At 42.6% G+C, this 26938-nt stretch overlaps 3 protein-coding genes across 3 annotated transcripts; all 3 read left to right on the plus strand.

Moving 5' to 3' along the window:
• Positions 1-1620: 1620 nt before the first annotated feature.
• LOC136522979 (uncharacterized protein At5g01610-like) lies at positions 1621-2130 on the plus strand. Its single transcript, XM_066516764.1, has one exon. It carries the CDS (start codon positions 1651-1653, stop codon positions 2080-2082), a length of 432 nt encoding a protein of 143 aa, XP_066372861.1. The 5' UTR covers positions 1621-1650; the 3' UTR covers positions 2083-2130.
• A 1822-nt stretch (positions 2131-3952) lies between these two features.
• Positions 3953-4433, plus strand: LOC136519834 (uncharacterized protein At5g01610-like). The gene has a single exon (XM_066513212.1). It carries the CDS (start codon positions 4002-4004, stop codon positions 4431-4433), a length of 432 nt encoding a protein of 143 aa, XP_066369309.1. The 5' UTR covers positions 3953-4001.
• A 631-nt stretch (positions 4434-5064) lies between these two features.
• LOC136523884 (uncharacterized) lies at positions 5065-6311 on the plus strand. Its single transcript, XM_066517416.1, has 3 exons — positions 5065-5596; positions 5649-6185; positions 6244-6311. The coding sequence occupies exons 1-3, from the start codon at positions 5065-5067 to the stop codon at positions 6309-6311; spliced, it is 1137 nt and encodes a 378-aa protein (XP_066373513.1).
• The last annotated feature ends 20627 nt before the right edge of the window (positions 6312-26938 follow it).

Below are 26938 nucleotides of genomic sequence, written 5' to 3' on the forward strand. Positions count from 1 at the left end.
CAACAGTGTATATATGCTCCTTACACGCCCCTTCGTCTTCCTAACGGGAAACCGGCCGATAACGCTGCTTAGAAAGGCAAACGGAGGATACGTGTCCGTAATTGAAGCAATGATTGCAGCGGACCGGTTGCGTGCAATCTCTCTTAGAATGGCATGGTCCTAGACAATTCAAGCAGGTGGGCGCTGTAGTTATTGGGCTCTAGATTGGGCCGAACGAAAATCCAGGGAAGAGCCTGTTGAGTTTGAATTCAAAACTTTGGCCTCCCCGGGCATCAATGTTGCCTGAGATTTCGCTGGCTTCATAGTCGTGAGTTGATTTTTGATTTTTTATACTACAAAGGGAAGAGGGGAAGGAGTCAGAGAATGACTAAAGTTTAAATATATACCCCATTTGGCATAGCGCCACCACCAAACGAGGTAAAATGGAACAGCTCCACCCAAAGAGTCCCTCAAATCCTACCCTTACAGAATTTTGGGCTGAGATGAGCCAAAAATAGTGGCTTCACCTGGCTCCAACCCACGCCTATGGGCCCCATTAAGTATTGATGTCAGATTTCCCCCACCGAGCGTGAGGAAGGGCTTGGGCACAACTCCCCGTCGGCCGTCAAGGCAAGGCGCGCAGCGGCCACCGTGGCGCGAATGGGGCACAACCATATGGAAGCGCCAGGGTACGTGGCCGCTGCAATGGGCATGTGGGTCGTCCGGGAGGGCGCGTGGCCGCCAGGGAGGCACGCGAGCTGCCAAAATTGGGCGCATGGGCCACTGGGAGGGACGAGCGAGGTCGTTTAAGATACTGGGAGAAACTAGATTAGGGAGGTGTCGAGAGAAAGAAGAAAGATGAAAAAAGTAAGGAAAATAGTGAGGAGTGAAGAGGAGTAAGGGTATTGTAGTCATTTTAGCATTTTCAACTACTATAATAAGGTGCTATTTTCTCAAACAGTTCATTAAAATAGCCCTAGCTCCACCTGGGGAGCTGTTCGTGGAGCTAGAGAAGAAAAATAGCTTCACTAGTGAAGTGAAGCCATGCTAAGTGGTACCACATTTAACTGGTGGGCGACACTGATTTGGAATTCACTATAGTGGTTTAGACCTTGTTTTCAGTATCTTTTACCAGTTAAACCGGCAGAAGACCACATGACAAAGATGTGGCAACCGAAGGATTAATATGGACCTACTGTGCTAAATTTAAATAAGAGAGATTTTACAATGGTTAAAAAAATACTAACCATCTATTGGGAGACATCAATCGGTGTATAAAAATATGACATACCAACATGTGGCTAATCGTATAGAGTTTAAACTAATTTACATAATGTACAATTCATTGGAGCTTAGATCGTAGAGAAACGGTCAAAGTTTTGTAGCTCATCACGCCGGACGGGATGGAAAGCACGCCAAAATGGTCCTCACTAAGTTCAACGCCCCTTTGCCAACGAAGTCAAACAAGACTGCACCATTCGTTGCACTGCTTCTTTGTAGTCTGTAGTCTCTACAAGCTGCCTGCCTGCATATATATGTGCTGTTGCTCCATCCCTAATCACACAAACATTTCATCACTCTCAACAGCAGCTAGCTAGCTATATACAGTTTACGGCTACATATAGACTATAGTCTCTTTCTTGGCCCTACTCACAACTCAATTTATAAACCATGGCGTCCCAGGCCATCCAGAGCCACCGCGCTGGTGCAGATGTCATCACCGGAGACGCCGCGTGCAGAAAGAAGTCCATTGAGCTGCTGGAGGAGCTTGGCCTCCCCAAGGGCCTGCTTCCAATGGAGGACATCCAGGAGTTCGGGTACAACCGCGAGACAGGGTTCATGTGGCTGGTGCAGGGGAAGAAGAAGGTCGAGCACACATTCAAGAAGATCAAGCAGACGGTGTCCTATGCCTCCGAGGTGACGGCGTTCGTCGAGAAGGGCAAGCTAATGAAGATCATGGGCGTGAAGACCAAGGAGCTGATGCTCTGGCTCAGCGTCGTCGAGGTCTATGTTCCCGAGGCCTCGCCGGACAAGGTCACCTTCAAAACCGGCACCGGCCTCTCTGACACCTTTGATGCTGCTGCCTTTGCGCTCGGACAGTAATCTAGTTAAGTTAAAAGTACTACGTTGCTGGTGCTGCACGGCCGTGTGTATTTATCTCTTGTTTTATAACCAAACATGTATGATGTATCGTGTGTGTGAGTTTGTACTGTACTGTGGAGTATTTCGCAATTTTTTTATTCCGTCTACAATTCATCGTGTTCCCATCGTATATAGAATCTCCGAGTATACGACCTGGTTGAACCGGACGGACCATATAATAAGTTAATAACCCCTCGCACCCACGGAACCCCTGACCAAACGCTCGCCCATCAAGCAGCATGGCCGCACACCGTCACCACGCAGACCACGCTGGCCGCCGGAACTGATGGACGTGGAAGAGATCCTCCCCCGCCTCCCGACGGACAAACCCGCGTGGCTGCACCTCGTCCGTGCCGCCCTTGTATGTAAGCGCGGGTGCCGCCTTGTCATGTATTCTGGCTTCCGGCTCCGATTTCACCAGTTCCACTACACGCCCCCATGCTCGGGTTCATCATCTACAGCCATGCACCTTCCACTGCCACCCGCTTCTTGCCTACCTCCTCATTCCGCTTTCGCCCTTATGACGCCGGCTGCCGAAGCTAGTCTCCCCTCTGAAAAATCCTTCCTAGACCACAATCGACCCTGTCTAGGCCATATGGCCATCCATCAACCAACAACAGCCAGCCTTGGGCAAGCCACAGCCGGCCCCTGGCTAGGCCACACCCGCCCAGCAGCCAGCCACGGCTGGCCTCAGGCAGCCAGTAGTCGGCCAGGGCACGACAGGCTCGGCCAACCCAGGACGGCCAGCAGCCAGCTGTGGCTGGCTGGATGCGTCAGCAAAGATCAGCTTCCAAGACGTAGTCTGGTATATGGAAGAGATCGCCCTGGAAACCTCGCACGAGCAGGATACACGGACGCGGCACTCTGCGCATTTTTCCGCGCTGGGGGCTGGGTTTCCCAAGTGCCAAAAGATTTGAAGGTGGGGTTAAGAGTTGTTGGAGATGTTTTTTTTTCAATCTTGCTAAAAATACTAGATTGGGACAGTGTTTTAGGAACTCTTGGAGATGCTCTAAGCGCGCAACATGCCCAACATTCTGTTGCTATATAGACATATTATTTTGTATTGTTAAATACTTTAAGTATTTACTCGCAAAAAAATACTCATAAGTATTAATTTTAGTATTGTCCCGGTTGAGAATGGAAGTGTTAATGTTATAGTATTTTCCCTTAGAGAATGGAGCTCCATGTCGATGTTGTAACATTATATTGCTCTTTGATGTTTTAGTTGATTTCCGATTTTCTTACAGACTCAGAGGACAGCTAAAATAAGTATCGAGAAATAATTAGCAAAATTTACTTATGCCACTACGTTAATCGGCGATTTTTAAATACAGTCGTTATAAAAGGAGAAATTTAAATATATTATAGTGAACCGGTACACTGATTGTGAATTTAGAGTAGTGGACCCTGTTTTCAGTTAAACTGAGACAAGGCTAAATTTAAATAAAAAATTTGCCTCAAAAAACAATTAAATAAAAAATTATAATGGTGGAAAAAAAATACTAACAATTTATTGAGAGAAATCGAACGGTGTAAAAAAATGAGGTACCAACTTAGCTACTCGTGTAGAGTTTAAACTAATTTACAAGTAGCTAGATACGTAGAGAAACGGTCAAGTTCGTAGTTCAGCACGCCGGACCTGAAAGCACACCACAATGGTCCTCGTCTAAGTTCAACGTGCTTTGCCAACCAAGTCAAACAAGACTGCATGTACGTTGTCTTGCAGTGCTTCTCATCGTTCTGTAGGCTGTCTGCCTATATATGTGCTGTAGCTCCATCTCCCATCACACAAATACATCATCACTCTCAAGAGCAACCAGCTACAGTTTTACAACGACAGTCTCTTTTCTTGGCGCTACTCACAGCTCCATTTGTAAACCATGGCGTCCCAGGCCATTGAGAGCCACCGCACCAGTGCAGAGGTTGTCACCGGGGACGCCGCGTGCAGGAAGAAGTCCGTTGAGCTGCTGGAGGAGCTCGGCCTCCCCAAGGGCCTGCTTCCAATGGAGGACATCCAGGAGTTTGGGTACGACCGTGACACGGGGTTCTTGTGGCTGGTGCAGGGGAAGAAGAAGGTAGAGCACACCTTCAAGAAGATCAAGCAGACGGTGTCATATGCCTCCGAGGTGACGGCGATCGCCGAGAAGGGCAAGCTGAGGAAGGTCACCGGCGTGAAGACCAAGGAGCTGATGCTCTGGCTCAGCGTCGTCGAGGTGTATGTTCCCGAGGCCACCCCGGAGAAGGTGGCCTTCAAGACCGGTACCGGCCTCTCGGACACCTTTGATGCCACTGCCTTTGCGTTCGAAGAGTAATCAAGCAATGTAATCAGCAAATTGCGTTGGTTAGCTCGTGAAACATATATATGCCGATCGAGCCATGTCATCTCAGTTCAAGTTCAAGTACGTTTATATTTTCGAATATATTTATGTTTTCTTTTGTATGTAAACCAATGTTTTAAATAGCTGGGTAAGCCTTTTAGCTATCTATGTCCTAAAACGGGCTATAGCAGGCTATAACGGCAGCTAAGGGCTAACTTGTATATGAAAAATCTCAGCTAAATCCTTCTCAAATGGCTATAGCCGGAGATAGCGGAAGCTATAGCCGGAGATTTAAAACCTTGATGTAAACGGAAACATGTATGATGGATGCATCGTGTGTCAAGAGTTTTCAAATATATTTTCGAGTGTTTTCAAATTCGATTCAATATAGAATTCAGTGAACTTTGTCAGTCAGACTCGTATTCCAATCGCATTGCCAATAAAGCCTTTCGGGATTTGAATTTTGGCATAAACCTTGGATCCGGTCGCGTTCAGTGAGATCTGTCGGACTCATATTCCCATCGTCTCGTCCCTTTCTATAAAATAGCACATTAGCACTGACGGAACCCTGATGACCAAACCCTCGCCTTTGCACCGATCTGACCCGCGGCCAGCGTCGAGCAGCATGGCCGCGCCACCGCCACAAAGCCAGCCGCCGGTACTGATGGATGAGCTCGTGGAAGAGATCGTGCTCCGCCTTCTGTCGGACAATCCGGCGCAGCTCGTCCGTGCCGCCCTGGTCTACAAGTGCTGGTGTCGTCTCGTCATGGATCCCGGCTTCCGACGCCAATTCTGCCAGTTCCACCGCACGCCCCCCATGCTCGGGCTCATCGTCCGCCGCCGTTCACCTGCCACCACCACCCGCTTCTTGCCCACCTCTTCCTTCTACCCGTATGATGCCAGCTGCCTCACCTGGTCTCCCCTGGACGCCCGGCATGGCCGCATCCTGTTCTACTACAAACCCGCCCGGAGTAACCCTGCAAGGAACGAGCTCAACGTTTTGACTCCGGCCACCGGTGTGGTGCACAAGCTGCCCAAGCTGTGGCTCCCTTGCTCTCTCTGTGCCTATTGGAACGCCGCGTTACTCTGCGGAACGCCGGGCTGCAACCACATGGAGTGCCCATCAGATGGCCCCTTCACACTTCACAGTGGTTTTGGTAGGCGGAAATATATTCAGCAGGTTCTCTAATGCTTACGTCTACTCGTCAGAGGCCGATGAGTGGAGCCAGCCAGCCTCTATTGAGGATCCTAGGTATGTTGAGCTACATTGCACTTACAGTGCCCTTGTTGGGAATGCGCTCTACTTCCGCCCAAGGTGGAACAATGGAATCCTGGAGTACGATTTGGACAAGAAAGAACTATCGCTTATTGGGCTACCGCCGATATGCAAAGTGTCTACCGTTCTTGTGCTCATGTCAGTGGAGGATGATGCGTTGGGATTCGCCATGGTGCATGATGATTTCTCTCTTTGCATATGGTTGAGGGAGTCTGCTCCGACTCCAAGTGGTGGATTGACATGGACGCGGCATAGAGTTGTTGACCTCAAGAGTTTTCTCCCTGTTTCTGCCCTCTCGTCCTCACCTTACATCGTTGCTGCCGCAGATGTTGCCGGTGTTTTTGTCATTAGGGCTGGTCGTGATGATGGCGTCTTGGCTATTGATCTCAAGTCTGGTCAAGTAAAGAAGGTATCTGATGCTGATGGCCACATTGTAAATATTATTCCCTACATTAGTTTCTGCACTCCAGGTAATTTCCTCGCGTGTCCCAGGCCATCTTGAATTCTGTACTGTTTTAATTTCTATAGGTTTGCCAGTATTTCACTTATTAGTAGCATGCATGGATATGGAGAATGATATATTTGTACAAGAATAGTCATTTTTTTAGAGTAAATTATCGCAATATAACATAAAGTTGTGCTAAATTTTCTTTTTGTTATGGATCATTTGATTCGTAAAATTGGTTAGATCTATCAAGAAACCTGTTCGCCTATTAGGACCTGTTATGAAGGATGAGCTGGGAGACTAAAATTGTCACCACCTACATGAACATTGCTAATCTCTATGATCTGTCAATTTCGGTATAATAAAAATATAAGAATTTAGGATGATATATTATGCTAAGTAAACGGAGATGCTTTTCTGAATTAGGAGTTGTTCTGAATTATGCTTTTCCAATAAAAAAGTGTGGTTGCCTGGTTGTAAAATGATGGGAGATGCATACAATAAGTCAGTATATATTTGCCTGCTTTTTTTATCTAAAGCAATTTGTTGGTCTGTGTGTTTGGTTTTACTAGTTCCTCGAGTGCAGATTATTGGTTTGACAACCAATGTATTCATATTTAGAAAATTTGTGTATTTATGCAGTATTAAGATCAGCAGCCATCGATGGGGGACAACTATGGGTGCTTCTAATAATACATGAAAAAATGGATGGTACTCGCCTTTAGGGTTTCTGTGTTTTGTTGAAGCATCTTGTTTCTCTTAAACTTGTTATCAGATTCATTGTTGGGAACAGGTTTTGACCAGCCTGCCTGTCTATATAAGTGTACATCAGTACTCTCTTTGAATGAATTTCTGAAAAAAAAATGTATACTTTGTTTGTTCCAATATCTTATCTAGTTCTCAAAAAAATTATATTCTAAAGAAAGTGTGTCTAATAAATTAAAATCTGAAATGTATGCCCGGTTTGTTACATAAAATTAGTTTTATTTGGTTCAACATCTTGTACATATTACATGAAATTGCTTGATCCTCAATAGCTCCATGTAATAGTTTTGTAATGATGGATCATAGCGTCATGTTCGCTTAGCTTATAAGTCGTACTTTTTTAGCCAATGAACGGTATTTTTCTCTCACAATAAATCAATCAATAGTACTTTCAGCCATGGTTTATCAGCCAAGCAGGGCAGAACGAGAACTCAAATTATGCACGGAGAAGTTTTAAAAAAAATACTTATGTTAGCAAACAAATTCGTGCTTTGCAATAAGACAAGGGAAGATGGGGAGGAGTAGAGGATGGTTAAAATAAATGTCTAGAAAAAATAGGAAAATATACTTATGACGCCAAGTTCACTGGAGATATTTAAATACAATCTTTACTAGCTAACTTGCCTGTGCGTTGCAACAGGAGACGAAAAAAACTATCAAATGTTTGACTTGTTCACTTTAGCTTGCTGCACAGTGCAGCGGCTGCAACCGCTTAATTCTTATAGGTGCTACTTTTGATGTTGTGAGTGATTGCTGCACCAATCACAAACGAACGGGCTTTTTAGTGGAACAAGGACAATAATGTTCTATATCTATTTACTTTTTAACCTTTCTATGAAATTTAAAAGTTGTACTTTATTTAATGATCATTCATCCATAATATAAGTAAATATTAGCAATAATATGAAAATGTCTTATTAATTATATATTGAATTAAAATATATTTTATTTCATTTTAAGGCATAAAAATATTTACTCATAAATATATCACAACTTTAGTTTTCATAATATTCATATGTTGATAGAGTTAGATATCAATTTTTATGACTTCTTTTGAGGATTCATAAAAATATGTAATTTAATATCTTATTAAAATTAGTAGGGGTTAGTCGTCATCAAGTCAGAATTGGTCTCTTTGTTGTTAACTATGAAGTATGACCAAGACCTCTCTCGATTCCACATGTTAGCCCTTGTATGTCGAGAGTTGCACCGTTATATACGAACAACTTTGAGATTTACACTGGTATATGCAGATAACTTGGAGAAATATTTAATTTGCTTAGATTGGATGATAGCAAACGGCTCAAGATTTTAGTTTACAGTTTGATTAGTTAGGCCATTGGCTGATTCATGTTATAAAATAATTTATTCGTAGTCAAAATTACATCAAAACTTAGCGATAGAAATATTTATTTATTGGGTAACGGTCAAATTTTTAAGACCCGTGATACTCTGTTTATTATTTTAATGATAGAAAAATAGAGTTACGTATCTGAAAAGAAAAAAAAAGAAAAAAATCACAAAAAGGGAGGCAGAGGACGCCAGGATCGAAGAGTGGGCAGCACTTGACTTGACACGGTACGTACGGAACACATCCTAAGTCCGAACGGGAGAAAAGAAACGGAAGAAGAAAAGGAGACGGAAACGAAAAAAAGAAGCAGACAACATATTTTTTATTGGTTGGACGAAAATTTGATTTGATGGTAGAAATTCTGCATCTTTAGTATTATGTATAGATATAGATTAAAAAGGAGGAATCATGGAACTACTCAGTTTTAAGAAAAAATGCATTGTTGTTGCTTTTCCAAAGGAAAGAATGAGATATATATATATATATATATATATATATATATATGCAAAATTTCTCTGCACCCATTTTTTAGTATGGTCTCCCTAACTAACTCTACGAATATAGAAACTGTTATGCACATAGATAAGGTAACCTAGATAGCTACAAATACTAATACTAATCCAAATAGATCCCTTCCATCCTGAACAACTTGAATAGGAATCCTAAATCAAATAGAAAAGGATAAAAATAGAAATTATACAAAGCTTATCATAATATCAAACCACAAAGAGTTTTGGGTTTTGGTCCTTTTTATTTTTGTTTTCCTGTTTTCTTATTAGTGTGAGAAGTTTCTTTGTATTAATTTTTTGCCCCCCCCCCCCCCCCCCCTTTGTGAAATTTTGCCCCCTTTACCTTATCCGATTGGCTTATGTTTTTTCACGATCCTCTTTTTCCACATTCAAATGCATCTGTCGTTAACTTCCATATGATTTTTTCCATTCTATTTTCATTTTTTATCATACAAAAATAAAAAACAAACAATAGATATAATAATAATAGTATGAGCAGTTGAAATTCATCTCTTTCTTAAAAAAATAGATATTTACACCACCAAAGTTATTGATGCAATTTTGATTAGAAAGAAAACTGATCTTATTATAGTCTGATTTAGCTGATGATCCTAATCAAATCGTGAACTACAATCTAGAGCAGTTTGTGTCCATATCAGTCTAAATAAATGTGTCTAATATGCATGTACCAATGTAATATTAAAATGATGATATAAAATTAGCTTATGTTATGAATGTCATAGTTATCGTAAAATTAATAAATTATAGCTTTAAAATTTTATAGAAAGAGTGAAACCTAAAACGTAAATAGATATGTATCGTTTCGGTTCTCGATTTTCATGAACATTTGATAGATTTTTTTTCTTCCGTTGCAATGCACGGACATGTTTGCTAGTAATCAACTAAAATATGAATTATATGTGGAAAGGGAAAAATAGAAAAGGAAAAAATACTAACCGAGTATCCAGGTGGTGGACTTGAGTCAGGAGTCATCCTCACGCCGCATGCCTCGGTTGACGTAAAGAAACGAAAAAGAAGCCGTCAAGGATACGCGGCGCGGACGGAAACATCTTTTAAAACAAAAAAAAAAACAGATGGTTGCATGATTGTTGAAGCCGAACCGCTTCAAGATTATTAGGTTGGATGAAAATTTAGTGTAGCAAGAAATCTTGCCTCTTTAATACTACTAGCAAATATGCCCGTGCGTTGCAACGGGAGAAGAAAAAACTATCGGACGTTAATAGTAAAATAAGAATAAAAATGTTATATATCTATTTATATTTTACCTTTTCATAAATTTTAATAGCTACTAGTATAATGTCCGTGGTAATGCTACGACAAACTTCAGGTATATACAAATTAGAATTGAAATATATGCAAACTAAAACAACCAAATTATATAGCATAAAAAAAGACTATATTTGTTTCAGGTCAAAAAAAACATTATCCATGGCAATAATAGCGGCAACAAAAATCTTGACGATTCTGCAAGCATCTTCTATATGGAGACTATTATGTTACAGCAATCTGCTACGAGCACACTCCTAATAAAAGTAAGGTCATCAGCAATATAATATTATTTCTGCTATACTCTGTGTCTTTCATCCCCTTCCAAAGATTGCAAGGAACAATATTTGTTCACATAGTCTTCACCAGCACTGCAATTTCAGAAACAGACGGATCAGTTAGCCACACTCTTGGAAGTAGAGGAATCAAGAAGGGGAAAATGCCAGCAAATCAGGGTTCAGCCAAGTGAAAATTAAAATAATCTTATCAGCCAGATAAATGCATATCCGAACATTGTTCAAGCAAATTTACAAACAAGTCATGACAAAAGGATTACAAAAAATAGGGAAGAAATTGCAACAGAATTAAATCGCTTATCTTGTGCTGCTCGTCCACTCCATTCGCGCCCCTCACCTGACGAGTACGTATGCGCGATCGAATTCCAACGAACCTACCTGCAGGGTAAATAAGGACTTGTGTAATTATACAAGGACATCACTACTACGTAAAAAACGATTTTTAGCAACAGTTTAAATTTTTTTTATAAGGGCGACCGGTGATAAAGCCACCCCTATAGTGACATGCTCGGGTGCCCAGACACCAACCGTCCTTACAAATGGAACAACAGGGGCGGCTACAAATGTGGTCTGATTTGTAGAGGCGGCTCAATTACCAGTCGCCCCTGGAGTTGCTATTTATAGGGGCGGCTGGTGATTGAGCCGCCCCTACAAATACCCCCGTATATATAGCTCCGATTTGTAGGGGCGGCTCAATCATCAGCCGCCCCTACAAATGACCCACATATAATACAGCTGCAGCACCTTCTTCCTCATCAGGTCACTCACTCAAACCCGTGAAAGAAAGGTGGGAAGGCCTTGAGCACCTTCCAAAAATTGCTCTAATAAGGGGAAATGTTTTGGTCTTAAATCCTTTGATGGAGAGGTTGTAGAAGGTAAGAAAATGTTATTCCATACTTTTTTTGAAGTTTTAATGGTTGGTTAGTGAGTAATTAGAGTTTTGTTTTTCTCTCTCTTCTATGATGCTTGAGCTACTTATAAAGCAAATTAGACCCAATTTTTAAATATACTAGGGTAAATTATGGAGGGGAACAAGATCATACCTTTATTTGATCCATATTTCTTGATTTTAGTGAATAATTAGTTAGTTTTATGGATGTTTCATGTGCATGTGGATCTAGATCTTGGGTTTAGTTTTTTTATTAATTTCGTTTTTGTAAATTTATGTTTGATGAAATTGAACTAGGGTTTGTATGAAAGATATTGGGTAAAGTATAATTATTGCTAATTGTTGTCTTTGAAATTGTTTATTATAATCAATAAATATGTATTTTAATTATTTATGGATAAATGGGCCATTAATTAATTTTTCTCTACCATGTGTGTTTGTATGCTTCATGTAACTATATTAGATTTATATTCATATATTTCTGAAGTATATATAATTATTCTCAAGTAATTATTAATTTGATTCATTTTTATATATATCTGAATAAGTAGTCCTTTAATGTTTATTTTGTTGTTGTTGTAAAAGATGGAGTACAGGAACTCTTGGATGTATGGTTCGTTAAGGTTCAAGGCAGGTTTCTGTGAAGAGGTGGATAAATTTATTGAAGCCGCAAAGAAACATGCAACCACATTGAAAGAGAATAAGGATACAATTATTTGCCCCTGTAAAGATTGCAAGAACCGTATGGCATGGACAGATGTGACTATGATCAGATCACATTTGATTATGTGAGGATTTGTTGAGGACTACACAGTATGGATTCATCATGGTGAAACGGTTATTGTTAACGACGAGGATGAGGAGGAATACGACGACCAAACCATAGAATCTCTGTTCTAATATTCAGCAGAGCTTTGATGCACGAATGGATTTCGAGTTTGACAATGAACAAAGTGGTGATGCTGGTGGTTGGGATGGTAACAACGAAGGTGGTGCTAATAATGATGGTAGAGCACGTGTCGGGGATAAAGATGATTTGGAGGACATGATTCGAGCCCTTGGACCAGAGATTTTACTAAATAGCCCGAAAGGTCTAGAAAATTTGAAAAGGATAACAAAAGCATCGAATGAGACTGTGTATGGTGTTGAAAAGGGTTGTCCGACACATTAGACATTGCTACGTTTTGTACTTGAGCTGCTCATCCTGAAGGCTAAGTACAGCTGGTCAGACTGTAGTTTCAATGATCTATTGCATCTCTTGTCAAGGGTGCTGCCACAACCAAACTCAGTTCTCGCCAACACATACCAAGCGAAGAAGGTCATAAGTCCAGTGACAATAGGGGTTGAAAAAAATCCATGCATGCCCCAACCATTGTATACTTTTTCGTGACGAAACATTCAAGTCACTGAATAAATGTCCCCAATGTGGGGCCAGCCGGTACAAGAACAATGACCTTTACGGTGGGGACGAAGCCTCCATGGGGAAAAAGAGGAATAAGAAGGGTACAAAAAAGGTGGTACAAGAATCTCAGCCCCTAGAGGACACTCCATTAGGCAATGATGCAAAGCAGAGAAGAATTCCTGCCTTGGTAATGTGGTACCTACCAGTGACCGATCGCTTGAGACGTATTTTCCTAAACTCTAAAGAAGCCGCACTCATGACATGGTCGGATGATGAGCGCAAGGTGGATGATGATAAGATTGCACACCCGGCTGATTGTTGTCAGTGGCAAAGGTTTGATGAGAAGCACAAAGAATTCAGCGATGATCCAAGGAATGTACGGTTTGGCTTGAGCATCGATGGAATGAATCCATTCAATGAGAGGATGAGTGATCACAGCACATGCCCAGTGATCTTGACCATGTACAACATCCCAACATGGTTGTGTCAGAAGAGAAAGTACCTTCTCCTCACTATTCTTATTTCTGGCCCTAAACAACCCGGCATTGATATAGACGTGTTCCTCGAGCCTTTGATGCAAGAAATGGAGAGGCTATGGAGGCATAGGGAGCAGATGTATGATGCGTTCTGAAAGAAGGACTTCATATGTAGAGCAATAATATTTGTTACTACCAATGATTATCCCACGCTGTTTGCTTTGTCTGGACAGATCAAAGGGAAGACGTGATGCTTGGTTTGCTTAGATGGTACTACATGGGTGTACCTGGAGGCATTCAAGAAGATAGTTTACCTAAGGAATCGACGTTTCTTAAAGACAAGTCACAAGTACCACAACAAATTATTCTTTAGATTTTATGACAACGCCCCGAAGATTAAACCCCCTCCGGAGAGACGTCATAATGGAGAACACATGTATAGAATGGTGAAAAACATACGCATCGTCTATGGAAAGAAGAATCTGGATGGGATGAACAGAGATAGAAGCACACCTGTCGAAGGCATACCTTTCAAGAAACAATCGATCTTCTTTCAATATTTGCCTTATTGGCTAGACTTGGAGGTCTCCAATGCCATTGATGCTATGCACATGCAGAAGAATATCTTTGATAGTCTCATTGCTACCTTGATGGACACAGGCAAGTCAAAGGATGGTCTGAAAGCACGGAAAGACATGGTGCAGCTAAACGTGATGCCACAGCTTCACCCGGTACCTGAGGCTAATAGAAAATACACTTTGCCCATGGTGTGCTTCAACCTAACACCAGACGAGAAGAGAGCTGTATGTACTTTCCTGAGGGGGATCAAAGTCCCGACTAGGTTTTCAGCAAATGTGAAGAAGCTAGTGTCGATGAAGGACTTGTCAATAACGCACTGCAAGGCTCACGATTGCCATGTGATGCTGACATTGTTTCTACCTATTACAATCAGGGCTATAAAGCCAGAGTTCTTAAAAATGGCCATCACCTACATGTGCTACTTCTTTTCAAAGATCTCACAGAAGATGATTGGTAAGCAAGAGCTAAGTGACCTACATGAATTTATGGTGGAGACACAAAACCAACTGGAGATGTGTTTACCTCCTATTGTTTTTAATATAATGCCACATCTCATGATTCACATGGTTCATCAGATGCAGGCGCTGGGCCCTTGCTACTTGCATGAAATGTAGTCCTATGAGCGGTTCATGTCGGTTCTAAATCGATACGTGCATAATCGAGCATACCCAGAGGGCTCCATGATAGAGGGTTACAGTACTGAAGAAGTCGTCGAGTGCTATCAAGAGTACCTAAAAGTACAGAAAGAGATTGTTAAACCCGATTCTCATCACAAGGGTAGGCTGGCTGGGAAGGACACCAGTGGTAGAAAAGTGTTCATCGACCATGATTACAAAGAGGTGAGTCGGGCGCATTACAGTGTCTTGTAGAGTACACAACTGATGCAACCGTACATTGATGAACACTTAGCTATCATTGTGGCGGAGAGAAATGGCTGTTCGGATGATTGGGTCATGAAACAACACAAGCAACGACTAACTACATGGTTGGTGGACCAAAATATACCGCCTAGAGAAACCATAGACTCTATTACCATCAGTAGGTTGATGGACGGGCCATTAAGACAAGTGACATCTTGGAATGCTTATGACATCAATGGGTATACGTACTATATTCGCAAAGGATAATAAATATGTGAACCAAAACAGCGGCGTTCGAATAAAGGCTCTCGATGGATTGGGGCGAAAGATCCAATACTTTGGCATCATTGAAGAGATATGGGAACTTGACTATGGAAGGGATATAATGGTGGCCCTGTTTTGATGCCGCTGGATCAAACAACACCAACTAAATGAGATCGGATTGAGAGTCCTGGACCTTTAGAATCTAGGCTACCAAGATGACTCTTGGGTGCTCGCATCACGTGTCACACAAGTTTTCTATATGTCTGACCCAAAAAGTAACCTCCCTCAGAAGAAGAAAACAAAGCACGTGGTTGCCTCCGGGAAACAGCACATTGGCCCTGTTCGGCTTACCACATATTCGGCTTATTCGACTTCTTTTTTCAGCCGAAACAGTGTTTTTCTCTCACAACAATTCAGCCGGAACAGTGTTTTCAGCCAGTTTCAACCAAGTTTCAGACCAGCGAATGGGGCCATTATTGGAGTTGATGGCGTGGATGATGTTGAAGCTTACAATAACTATGATGAGATGCCGCTATTCATAGACTTTCCTAAGAAGATCAGTGTTGTGGAAAAGAACCTCCCCAAAGACATAATGTCATGGGAGCGGAAAGGTGTCAAGGAGAAAGTCGTTACAGCGGGCTAGCTAGTTGTTGAACATGGAGTGTTTGTGTAAGTGTGTGTTTGTAAGACTTCATTTATGCATATGTGTGAGACTATATTTATGTACGTATGTAAGACTACATATTTTTGTATGTGTGTTAGACTACATTTATGCATGTGTGAGACTACCCTTTGCAACATCCAGATGACTATTTGAACATCCACTCTATTACTACTAAAACTTTATAAAATCACTTAACACTTTATGAAATGAAGAAATGACAAAAATAAAAGTAGGAGATCTTGACGAGTTATACAACTTTGGTATTCATCACCTTTACAGCTGAAATCATTTAGTGTTTGAAAATCAGGTTTTAAGCTGTTATTTTCTAAAATTTAAAATTTGAATTGTTCAAAATTAGTGACAAAGATAGATGACTAGACTAAAATGATAGAGCATAATTTTAGAAAATTTTAGGAAAAAAAACCATCACATTTGGAGTTAGTATGAGGGAGAAAAACTAGTTACAAATTTCAAACACAGATTAAAAAGAGAAATCACACTTGTTCGTCATTGATCATCATAAACAGTTGTGATTTTTCTTTTTAATCTCTGGGTAAAATTTGTAATTAGTTTTTCTTCCTCATACTAACTCCAAATATGATGATTTTTTCCTAAAATTTTCTAAAATCTTGCCCTATCAAGTTAGTGTGTTGATTTGGTCATTCTTTTTATTTGACTAAGTTTGAGCACTTCAAATTTTTAAATTTAAAAAAATGATAAGTTCGAATGAGATTTTCAACCATTAAATGATTTCATCTTAAAAAGTGATGAATACTAAAGTTGTATAACTCATCAAGATATACAACTTTTATTTTGATAATTTCTTCAACTGACAAAGTGATAGTAAACATTGTTCACAAATCAACATGTTTCTCGTATAGTTCATGAAACTGAGTCATATGTGAATTTGTGAACAATGTTTACTAATACTTTATCACATGAAGAAGTGACCAAAATAAAAGTTGTAGATAGTGATGAGTTCAACAACTTTTATGTTCACGACTTTTATTGTTGAAATCATTTAAGGTTTCAAAATCTTGTTTAAAGTTGTCATTTATTGAAATTCAAAATTTCAACTATTTAAATTTGGTCAAATGAAAATATGATCAAAATAAAAGTTGTACATATTGATGAGTTCTACAACTTTAGTATTCATAAGTTTTTCATCTGAAATCATTTACACTTTCAAAATATTGTTTCAAGTTGAAATTGTTTGAATTTCAAATTTTAAATCGTTCAAACAAAGTCACATGATAAGATGACCAAAATAAAAATTGTACATGTTGATGAGTTATACAACTTTTATGTTTACAACATTTTCATTTTATTTTATTTAATGTCATAAAATTGTAGTCAAAGTTTTAAAATTCAAAATTTTAATTTTTGTTTTTTGTTTCTATATTGTTTTGACTACAATTGTGTTTATATATATTTCTGCATATATAGAATAATACAAAATATTATATTTGTGCATATATTCAATTGTTTTTATATTACTTTATGTTTTTGTGATATAAAAAATACAGAATTAATAATTTTAAAAAATAGAAAATATCTGTAGGGGCGGCTGGATCAGGAACCGCCCCTACAAATACATTTGTAGGGGCGGCTGGATCAAGAACCGCCCCTAGAAATAGTCCTCAATATAAATACGGGCGCACGAGTGAAAACCTAATGTAGGGCGCTCTCTTCTTCCTCTGACGCCGTCAGGCTACCCTTTTTTCCCGCCGCCCCGCCGACGCCTCCTCCCGGACCTGTCCCGATGCCCGCGCCCCCTCTCCGCACCACCGCCGGACCTCTCCCGATGTAGCGGCCTAGATCCCCGACCCCTCCCCTTCTCATCCTCCTCCCCCGCCTGCCTGCCGACCACGGCGGCCGCTCTCATCGTCGTAACCTACCCGGCCGTGGTTCTCAGCGCGCGCGCCGGCTATGGTGCCCAACTATGGGCTCTTCACACTACACCGGCTCTTCACAACTGAGGCCTACCGAGCTCTTCACACTGCGGGCTATATCCCTGAGCGCAGAGTGGTGGACTACGAGGCCAACTAGCACAAGCTCGTGAACGTGCCTAAGGCGCCGCTGCCGCAAACGGGCTCCAGTCGCTAGCTCCTCACTTGGAACCTGCTGCGCCCAGGCCGAGGTAACAACTACACATTATGTTTGAGAATGAAGCAACAATTTACTGGATGTTTTGAATATTTGATTTGATGTTTGAGTATTTAGTTTTTGAAATTTGGGGAGATATAGTGGCTGACTAGGTTCTTCTAGCATACTGGTGCTGTGTAGTCAATTGAAGTAATAAATTTGGTAATGGCATCTAGATTCGTAGTGCTTTGGGCAACATCAGCAAGAGAAAGGTTCTCTTTTACATCTTAAATAAAAAAGTTAATGCTTCATGCTTACCTTGATGCTGTTTGTTTGAGAAAGGAGTGAGGATCCACTGAAGCTTTTATTGCTTGGCGTAGTGGGCTCTCAGCTTTTGATTCTCTCAAGAACTAAGCAAAGAGCTTTGCGAATATATGCATATATTCATCATCAATTATAACTATATCAAGCATATTACTAGAGCAAACTAGGAACATAATAAATAGCAACATAATATTGAAGTAGCACAAAGTCGTAAATAAATAGATATAATGGCTATACTAGTCTCCAGACGGCAGATCTGGAATCATGAGCGATAGCGCAAACTCTACTTGAACCTTGCTAGCTAGCCTATACTAGAACTTTGAAGAATTGGAGCTCTATTCTCTTCTCTCTAGAAACCCTAATTTCTGGTCTACTCTTGACTTATGGTAGATTGGTTTGGAGGGGGGAAGGGGCTGGTTATATAGGTCTGGAGCGGCGACCTGCACTAGGCACACTCTTGCAAGGAGGAAATCCTCAACATCTTGGCGGCAGCGATTCGATCTTCAGAACTACAAACTATCTAGGATGCCATGACTGAAGTCGAACCCGAGTCCAGCACAAGGAAGCAGTTTGTGCGAACCTTCAAGCCCACTGAGGACACCAAGGTGGTACAAGTTGACCCAAAAGACACCAACAAAACTGTTTGGATCAGTTGCATCCTTTTTGGCCAGCAGGAGCACGAGCTCACCAAATTCCTGCTACGAAATTGGGACATCTTTGCATGGAAACCTTCCGACATGCCAGGAATCCTGAGGCAGGTCATTGAGCATAGCCTCGATGTCTTGCCCAAATCCAAACCAGTTAAACAGTGCCTCCGCCATTTTGATGATGAAAGGCGAAAGGCCATTGGAGAAGAAATCGCCAGGCTCCTAGCGGTAGGATTCATCAAGGAAGTCTTCCACCCCTAATGGATCACTGACCCGGTCCTAGTTCGAAAGAAAATTGGGACCTAGAGGATGTGTGTGGATTACACCAACCTAAGAAAGGCATGTCCAAAGGTACCCTACCCGCTACCGCAAATCGATCAAGTCATCGACTCGACCACGGGTTGTGAAACCCTCTGCTTCCTGGATGCATATTCAGGGTATCATCAAATCATGATGAAGGAGGCCGACCAGCTCGCAACCTCCTTCATCACCCCATTTAGCACCTACTGCTACATCACCATGCCCTTTGGACTCAATAACACGGGAGCCACCTATCAAAGGTGCATGAACCAATGCCTCGGCGAGCTCATCAGGGACATTGTAGACGTCTACATCGACGACATTGTCATAAAGTCTAGGAAAGCCGACCAGCTGGTTAGCAACCTAGAGGCTGCCCTTACCCATCTCAGAGAATTCAGAATCAAGCTCAACCCCAAAAAGTGCATTTTTAGGATCCCCAAGGGAAAGCTTATCGGGTTCATCATTTTCGAGCGGGGCATCAAAGCCAACCCAGCAAAGATTACAGCGATCCAGAATCTGGGTCCCATCACAAACCTAAAGGGAGTCTAGAAGCTCATGGGGTGCTTAGCCTCCCTTAGCCGATTCATCTCATGACTCAGGGAGCGTGGCATGCCACTATACAGGCTCCTAAAAAGGCCAACTGATTCTCCTAGACAACAAAAGCATAGGAGGCCTTCGAGAAGCTCAAAACATTCATAGCAATGACCTCCGTGCTGGTATCACCCAAGAAGGGGGGACCGCTCCTCCTCTACATTGTCGTGATCACCCAGGTGGTCAGCGTGGCGCTCATCATCAATCAAGAAGAAAGTGGGCACTCCCACAAGATCCAGAGGCTGGTATACTTCATCAGCGAAGTCCTCTCCATAGATCTAGAAGCTTATCTATGTCATCCTCATTGCCAAATGAAAGTTGCTACACTACATTGAGGGGCACCCCATCGTAGTCGTAGCATCCACCCCCGCTCGGCGATGTGGCTAAAAACCATGATGCCACTGGCCGTGTGGACAAATGGGTAGCCGAGCTCATGGGTTACCACATCACGTGTGTCCCAAAAACTATGATCAAATGGCAAGTCCTCGCAGACTTCATCGCTAAATGGACCAAAGTTGAAATGCCCCCACCTCTAATATGTTAGGAATACTGGATGTTGTATTTGGACGGGTCGCTCATGGCCACGGGCGTGGGGGCCAAGATCGTCCTAATCTCCCCAATAGGAGAGCGCATGGAGTATGCCATCCGACTCCACTTCCGGGCAACCAATAACATCATAGAATATGAAGCCCTCATCCATGGCCCCAGAATTGCCTCTGAGCTGGGCGCCTGTCGCCTCTTTATCAGGGGGGATTCGGAGCTGGTCGTTAACTAGGTCATGAAAGAAGCATCATGTCACGACAGCAAGATAGCGGCTTATTATAACAAAGTCTGGAAACTCGATGAAAGATTCGATGGGCTACAACTCCACCACATCCTCAGGCGATACAACCTAGCCACCGATTCCCTAGCTAAGATCATGTTGTCGAGGACCAGCCCCATCGGGAGTGTTCATCAATGACGTGCACGTAGTGTGAACCCTTTGGTCGCATGACCAAATGATGGGCACGACTGGCAAAGTGGAACCCGCCCTGTCGGTCGAACACCACCACCACCCAGAGGCTGCGAGTCCTCCTGGCCTGATGGCAATTGACAAAGCGGTGATGGACACCAGGTCACACCAGACCACGCCTTTCATAGAATATCTAGCATGAGGGAATTTACTAGATGATACGTTGCAAATCCCACATGATCATAGGAAACATCCTCTACAAGCGTAGCACCTCAGGGATCCTCTAGAGATGCATCTCATTAGAAGAAGGATGGTGACTCCTTTAGGAAGCCCACACAGGAATCTATGGACATCATGCAGCGCCCAAAACGCTGGTCGGGAAAGTCTTTTGGCAAGGCTTCTACTGGCTCACAGCGGTTGTGGATGCCCAGAAATCGCACGAAGCTACGAAGGATGCCAGTTTTACATGCAGCAAACACACTTACCTATGCAAGAGCTACAAACCATCCCATTAACATGGCCCTTCATGACCTAGGGGCTCGACCTGCTCATACCATTTAGGAAAGCACCTAGGGGCTACACTCATCTTCTGGTGATAATCGACAAGTTCACCAAGTGGATCGAAGCCAAACCTATAACAAGAGTAAGATCCAAAGATGTAGTGGAATTCTTCCTCGACATCATATATAGATTTGGGGTCCCAAACTCCATAATCACTGACAATAGCATGATCTTCATCAGGACAAAGTTCCTCTGATTCTACGATGACTACGACATTTGAGCCAACTAGGCCTCTGTCACTCACCCACGAATGAACGGCCAAGTGGAGCATGTGAACGCTATGATACTTCAGGCCCTCAAACCCTACATCTTTGACAGGCTCAACAAATTTGTGGGGCGATAGGTGGACGAGGTACCGGCCTTGCTCTAGGGCTTGAGGACAACTCCAAACTGGTCCACTTGTTTTACACCGTTCATGGTGTAAGGCACCGAAGTCATCCTACCGACCGACCTCGACTATGGAGCACTGCGAGTCCTAGCATATGACAAAGCCAAAGTGGAGGAAGACCGATAAGATGCACTCGACCAACTGGATGTGGCCTACGAGACCGCACATCTCCACTCCACAAAGTACCACCAAGCGTTGTGGATGTATCACAACAAGAACATCCGAGAGCGAGCATTCCAAGTTGGCGACCTTGTCCTATGTCAAATCCAAACCACCAAGGACATGCACAAGCGGACACCACCCTAGGAAGGTCCCTACATCATCACCGAAGTCATCCGCCCAGGATCCTACCAACTCATGAATGACACCGGCGAAGTCTACACCAATTCCTAGAACATTGAGTAGCTACACAGATTCTACCCTTAGCCCTTTTTCCCAAATCTATGTCAATCCTCCTATCCTCTCAAACTAACCCTGTTTGCAAAGGGATCATAGACAAGAATAGCCCTAGTAGAATGAGGCGAAGGGCAGGACATGAAAAGGCAATAGGTGGAGCACACGTAAGACATGAGCCCTCTTTTCTCACTTCTTTAATTTCTTGCACAACCTTCTCCTGCATCATATGCAAGCAGTTGCCGTTAAGCCACATAGCGACCATCGAAGCAACGACCCCTCGAGTCCACACGCAGAGCGACCCACCACATCCATGGTCCTGCATTATACATAGGAATACAACCTCTCGACCAGCCCTTAGGGAAAGGGGTAGGGAGGAGATGGGCCCCCGTGGCTCTAATCGGTGGTGCGGATCCACATGACCATCTCTCCCTATGTTCAAGTCGTCTGCTTCGAAGTCTCTCAGGTTGACCCCCTCTAGCGGGAGGCATCTTGCCCTTAGGCCGCTATAGAGGCAATTGGGGACTAATGGGATTGATGGTTGACGATTTACGAGACATCTCACATGAGGCACTACTGAACTCCATGTCAATTAGGGAGGATATCAGGTCCCGCTCGGATTACCCATTGACCCCGACGAGGTGCACCGCTCCAACCACGAGGTTACGGTGGACTTGCCTCTCCCCGCGTGGGGCAAAACCAAACTTGACCGAAAAAATAGGTCATAACGACCCCTAAGGTCGCTAGGAATCTCGAGACAAGCAAAGCTAAGTCCCCATGACAAGCCCTTTCTTGGCATCCAAAATCCATGACCTGAAACCGACAAACCTACAGGGGTCAGCAACCCCTCATGAATAATCCCTCGGGCGTGCGGGGCCAACGACGATGCCCTCCTCATGAGGCAGTGCCAAAAGCCTGCGTGAAAACAACCCCACCATGATCCTAGTGCGCATGATCTGGGCCGCTCAAACCTAAGTGTCGACTTTTGGCCAGGTTCAAACACCCCACGATCACACCACCACTCGGAAATGAGGTCATAACCTATTCAGCAAACAGGGATACTCAGGCCAAATAGGTCAGAGCACTAATGAAGCAGATGCTTTTAGGCCAAAGCAAACCTTTCCATCTTGTGGGGAGGATGGTCAACTACCCACATAGATAGATCTGACTTCAAAAACCAAGGCCCGCAACTACGTCGCGTGGCACACAAAGGTCACAGTCAAAGCCAGATGCCCGTGTAAAGACATAGGAGTCAGGATCCTCCCAAAAGGAAAAACTATAACAAGGATGATGGACCACTCGACTCCACCTGGGTCATGAACTCTGAAACATGATACACTAGCATGGCAGGGCTCACCAGTCATGTACCACGTCATCAGGATGTCCTGGTAGAATAGACCGCAATAGCCACCTACCACATTAAATATGTTAGCCCACAAGGGGTCAGGCGATGACAAGAGCAAGCATGCCGCACTGACCCCGAAAGGACTAAGGGGATGGCCTGGTCAGACACCATCCCTGTGCCATGCCGCACCAACAAGACAACACTGCACCACGGTGGCAATGGGTATGATACCCACCATCCAAATATGGACTGACTAGACGCTTGTACGATCCCACCCACTATAGGATGGGATCCACGGCAAGGGGCTCAACAAAAAGACCATCTAGACCGGCGGAGTGCCCCAACCCAGACGATTGGGGTCATGGCCCTCAGACCCGCAAAGTGACCAAACGATCGACGATCTAAGGCAGCTACCTACTTTAGGTATGATGCCCCTAGGAACCAGGAGATGATGACAAAGGCCACAATGGACACCGTGTTGCACAGGACGGCTAACAAACCACTATCGAGGCTACAATGCCGCCACGGTCGGCGCAGTAGCGCCATGCCATGCCCTGCCACAACATGGCCAGAAGACCATGATAATAGCCATGATCGGATGTGCACCAGAAGATGGCATAGCTTGCAAGCCAAGTTAGCTAGGTCCTCCCTTAGGCTATTGACCCTTTGGTCGGGAGAACCTCCTCTTTGTACAAGGCATGGCCCCAAACTCCATATAAGGTCCGCCAAAGCAACAAGAGTGACATCCTCTACCATTCCAGTCATTCACCATTTTAGTAGGGCTCCTGGAGCTTCTCTTCGGGGCAGCCCTTTGCCTAGCATAGGTCCTTCCACCTCTTTCACCATTCTTGCACCCCCCATTATAAGAACTTTAGAGCATTCAAGCGAGGAACACGCACTCGATCATCTCTGAGACTAGACGTAGGGCTCCGACCTAAACCAATATAAATCCTCGTATCTATTGGATGCTACCATCGTCTTCCTAGAGCAGCACGACAATCATATAAGTTTACTAGTCTGGTTTACAAAACACCGACACATAAGCACATCAGTCTACACCCTAAGGATGCACTACGAAAGCTAGTTAAGGTTTAGATAAGGGAACTAAGGGATCCACAAGTAGTGCTTTCTGAAGATGTCAATTTGTTTGATGACTTAAGGAGGAAGTTTCAAATTAACTACACGTACAAAAAGTTGGAAGTGCTGAAAATATTGAGTTTCCTAGGATAGGCCTTCCATTGTATGAGAGAAAGTTATTAATCCTAGAGAGTCTTCTCTCCACTTTAGTGAGCAGAGCTGTAAAATCAATAATGGAGGGTTTAGTGGTTCCAAGAGGTAAACCCAAATATGTGAAAGGCATACTGCGCACTTTTGCACCCAAAAGTGTTAGCCAAACAAGTGACTCTACTGTCAAACATATTGACAGGCACCATGAAAGATTTTGTGAAGTTGACATGAAGTCCATTGAAGTCTGAGAATGATCTAAGGAGACCCTTGAGATTGAAGAGTACACTAGCATCTCCAGGTAGTATTAGGAGAGTATCCTCAGAATATTGAATAATTGGAAAATCACCCTAAAAGTTATCACTGAGAGGATGCCAAGCTTTGTTCACTATTGTTTGGAGCAGATCTGCAGCAAGAATAAACAAAAGTGGGGAGATTGGATCCCCTTGTCTAACACCTCACATGCAATTGAAAGGTTTCCCTAGAATGCCATTGAGTAGCAGAGAAAATGTACCAGAGCTCAACAAATTATGTATCCAATTAACCCATTTATTTGAAAACCCTTTGTGCTTGAGGGCATGAAGGATGACCTAATGCTCTAATTTGTCAAAGGCTTTCTCAAAATCAATTTTTAGGATGACTATTTCCTTTTTGGATCAGTGACACAAGTGTAGAAATTGAAATGACCAGGCCAAACAGTCCTGAATGGTTCTTCCCCTAATGAAACCATATTGGTTAGCTTGAACTTGCTAGAGAATTACAGTTTGCAATCTTGCTGAAAGGGTCTTTGTGATGCACTTGAGTGAGTAATTTAGTAGAAAAATAGGCATGTAATCATCATCATTTTTAGGATTATCCCTCTTTGGGATCAAAGCTATAATAGAAGAATTGATTCTTCTCAAGTCAATGTTTTGACTGCAAAAATCTTTGGACAATCTGATAAAGTCCTCTTTAACAGTGCTCCAACATTTTTTAATGAAAAGGCCATTGAAGCCATCAGGACCTAGGGCATGATTATTTGGTAGGTTCCTAATCACACCTTCAATCTCTTCTTGACTGAAGTCTACATCCAAACCTTCCAGATTATGATCTAAAAGTATATTACTAAGATTATAAGCCATACCAGTAAATTCAGAAACACCTAATCTGTGTTTGAAAGTTGTGCACAGAAGATTGGCTTTCTACTCATGATCTGTTACAATAGTGCCATCTGTATTAGAGAGGGAGACAGTGCAATTTCTTTTGTGAGATATTTTTGCCACAGTGTGAAAGAAATGAGTATTCTCATCCCCAAGTTGGACCCATCTCACACTATTTCTTTGCTTCCAGCAAGCACTTTTGGACTCCAACAGAGTGGTTAGGTGGGTTTTGACTAAGATTCTGAAGGCAGATTCAAGTCTAGATAGAAGCCTTTGATCATCTAGGCCATCCAATAGAAGCAAAACCCAATTGCAATTATAGATGAGTTTACTCAAATTTGATAGTTTCTTACTCCAAGCTTTAAGTCCTATTCTAACCTATTTTAACCTTGCTGATAGATTTTTGGCTGCATTGGCAAAGAAGGGGGAGTTGTTCCAGTGAAGATTCACTACTTTTTGGAAGCCTAGATGATCAACCCTAAAATTTTCAAACCAAAACATTTTAGATTTGGGAATACTACTTCCAATGTGAAGCACATAAGGTATATGATCAGATATAGGCCTTGGAAGAGGTTGTACAGATGTTGCAGGGAAGGAGAGTGTCCAAGTAGAAGAGGTGAAGACCCAATCTAATTTCACCAGCAGAGGATCAGTTTGCATATTACTCCATGTATAATTTATGCCACTGAATGGTATTTCAACAAGATCTAAATCAGAAATGAGCTCATTGAACATGTTCATTTCAGTGATGTCACCACCAAGCTTATTTACATTTCCTGGGTTCCTAATAAGTTTAAAATCACCTCCAAGGGCCCGGTCCTCAAATTTAGAATAGTCTAGGTTCATGAGACATGTAACAAATCCCTGTTTCTGTAGAGAGTTGGCGGGACCATAAATGTTTGTAACAAAAAAAGTTTTGTTGTCAAGCCTACAAGACAATCTATCTGTGACTGCATAAGAGTTAGCTTGTACAACACTGCCATCAAAGAGATTGCTATTCTAGACAATGAGGAGACCCCCTGAAGCACAAACAGAGGGGAGAAGGCAAATTTATCCAAATTTTTTGGACAAAATTTTTTGATGTAGAAACTGTTAAAGCTCTCTCTTTTGATTTCTTGTAAACAGAGAACATGGCAAGCACTTTCATTGATTTTGTCTCTCATTGCACCCATTTCTTTTGACAACTGATTCTCCTAATGTTCAAAAAAAAGAATCTTACTAAATCTATTATTATTATTATTATTATTACCGTCCATTAAAACCATGTAGGGGAATTTTCATATGTTTGAGCAGCAAAGTGTCAAATAAGTGGGGACAATTAGGATTCAGATGAGAAATGCAAACATTTTGGCAGCTAGCATTCTGAACATTAAGATCAACATCTAAACAATGATGGTATATAGAAACATGACTAGCATCACCATTAAGAGAAAATAACATAGAAACATAGTCTGAATAAGAGCTCCAAGAGGTGCTGTGAGACACCA

Source organism: Miscanthus floridulus, chromosome 18, assembly GCF_019320115.1.
Source record: "Miscanthus floridulus cultivar M001 chromosome 18, ASM1932011v1, whole genome shotgun sequence".
NCBI classification, from domain to species: domain Eukaryota; kingdom Viridiplantae; phylum Streptophyta; class Magnoliopsida; order Poales; family Poaceae; genus Miscanthus; species Miscanthus floridulus.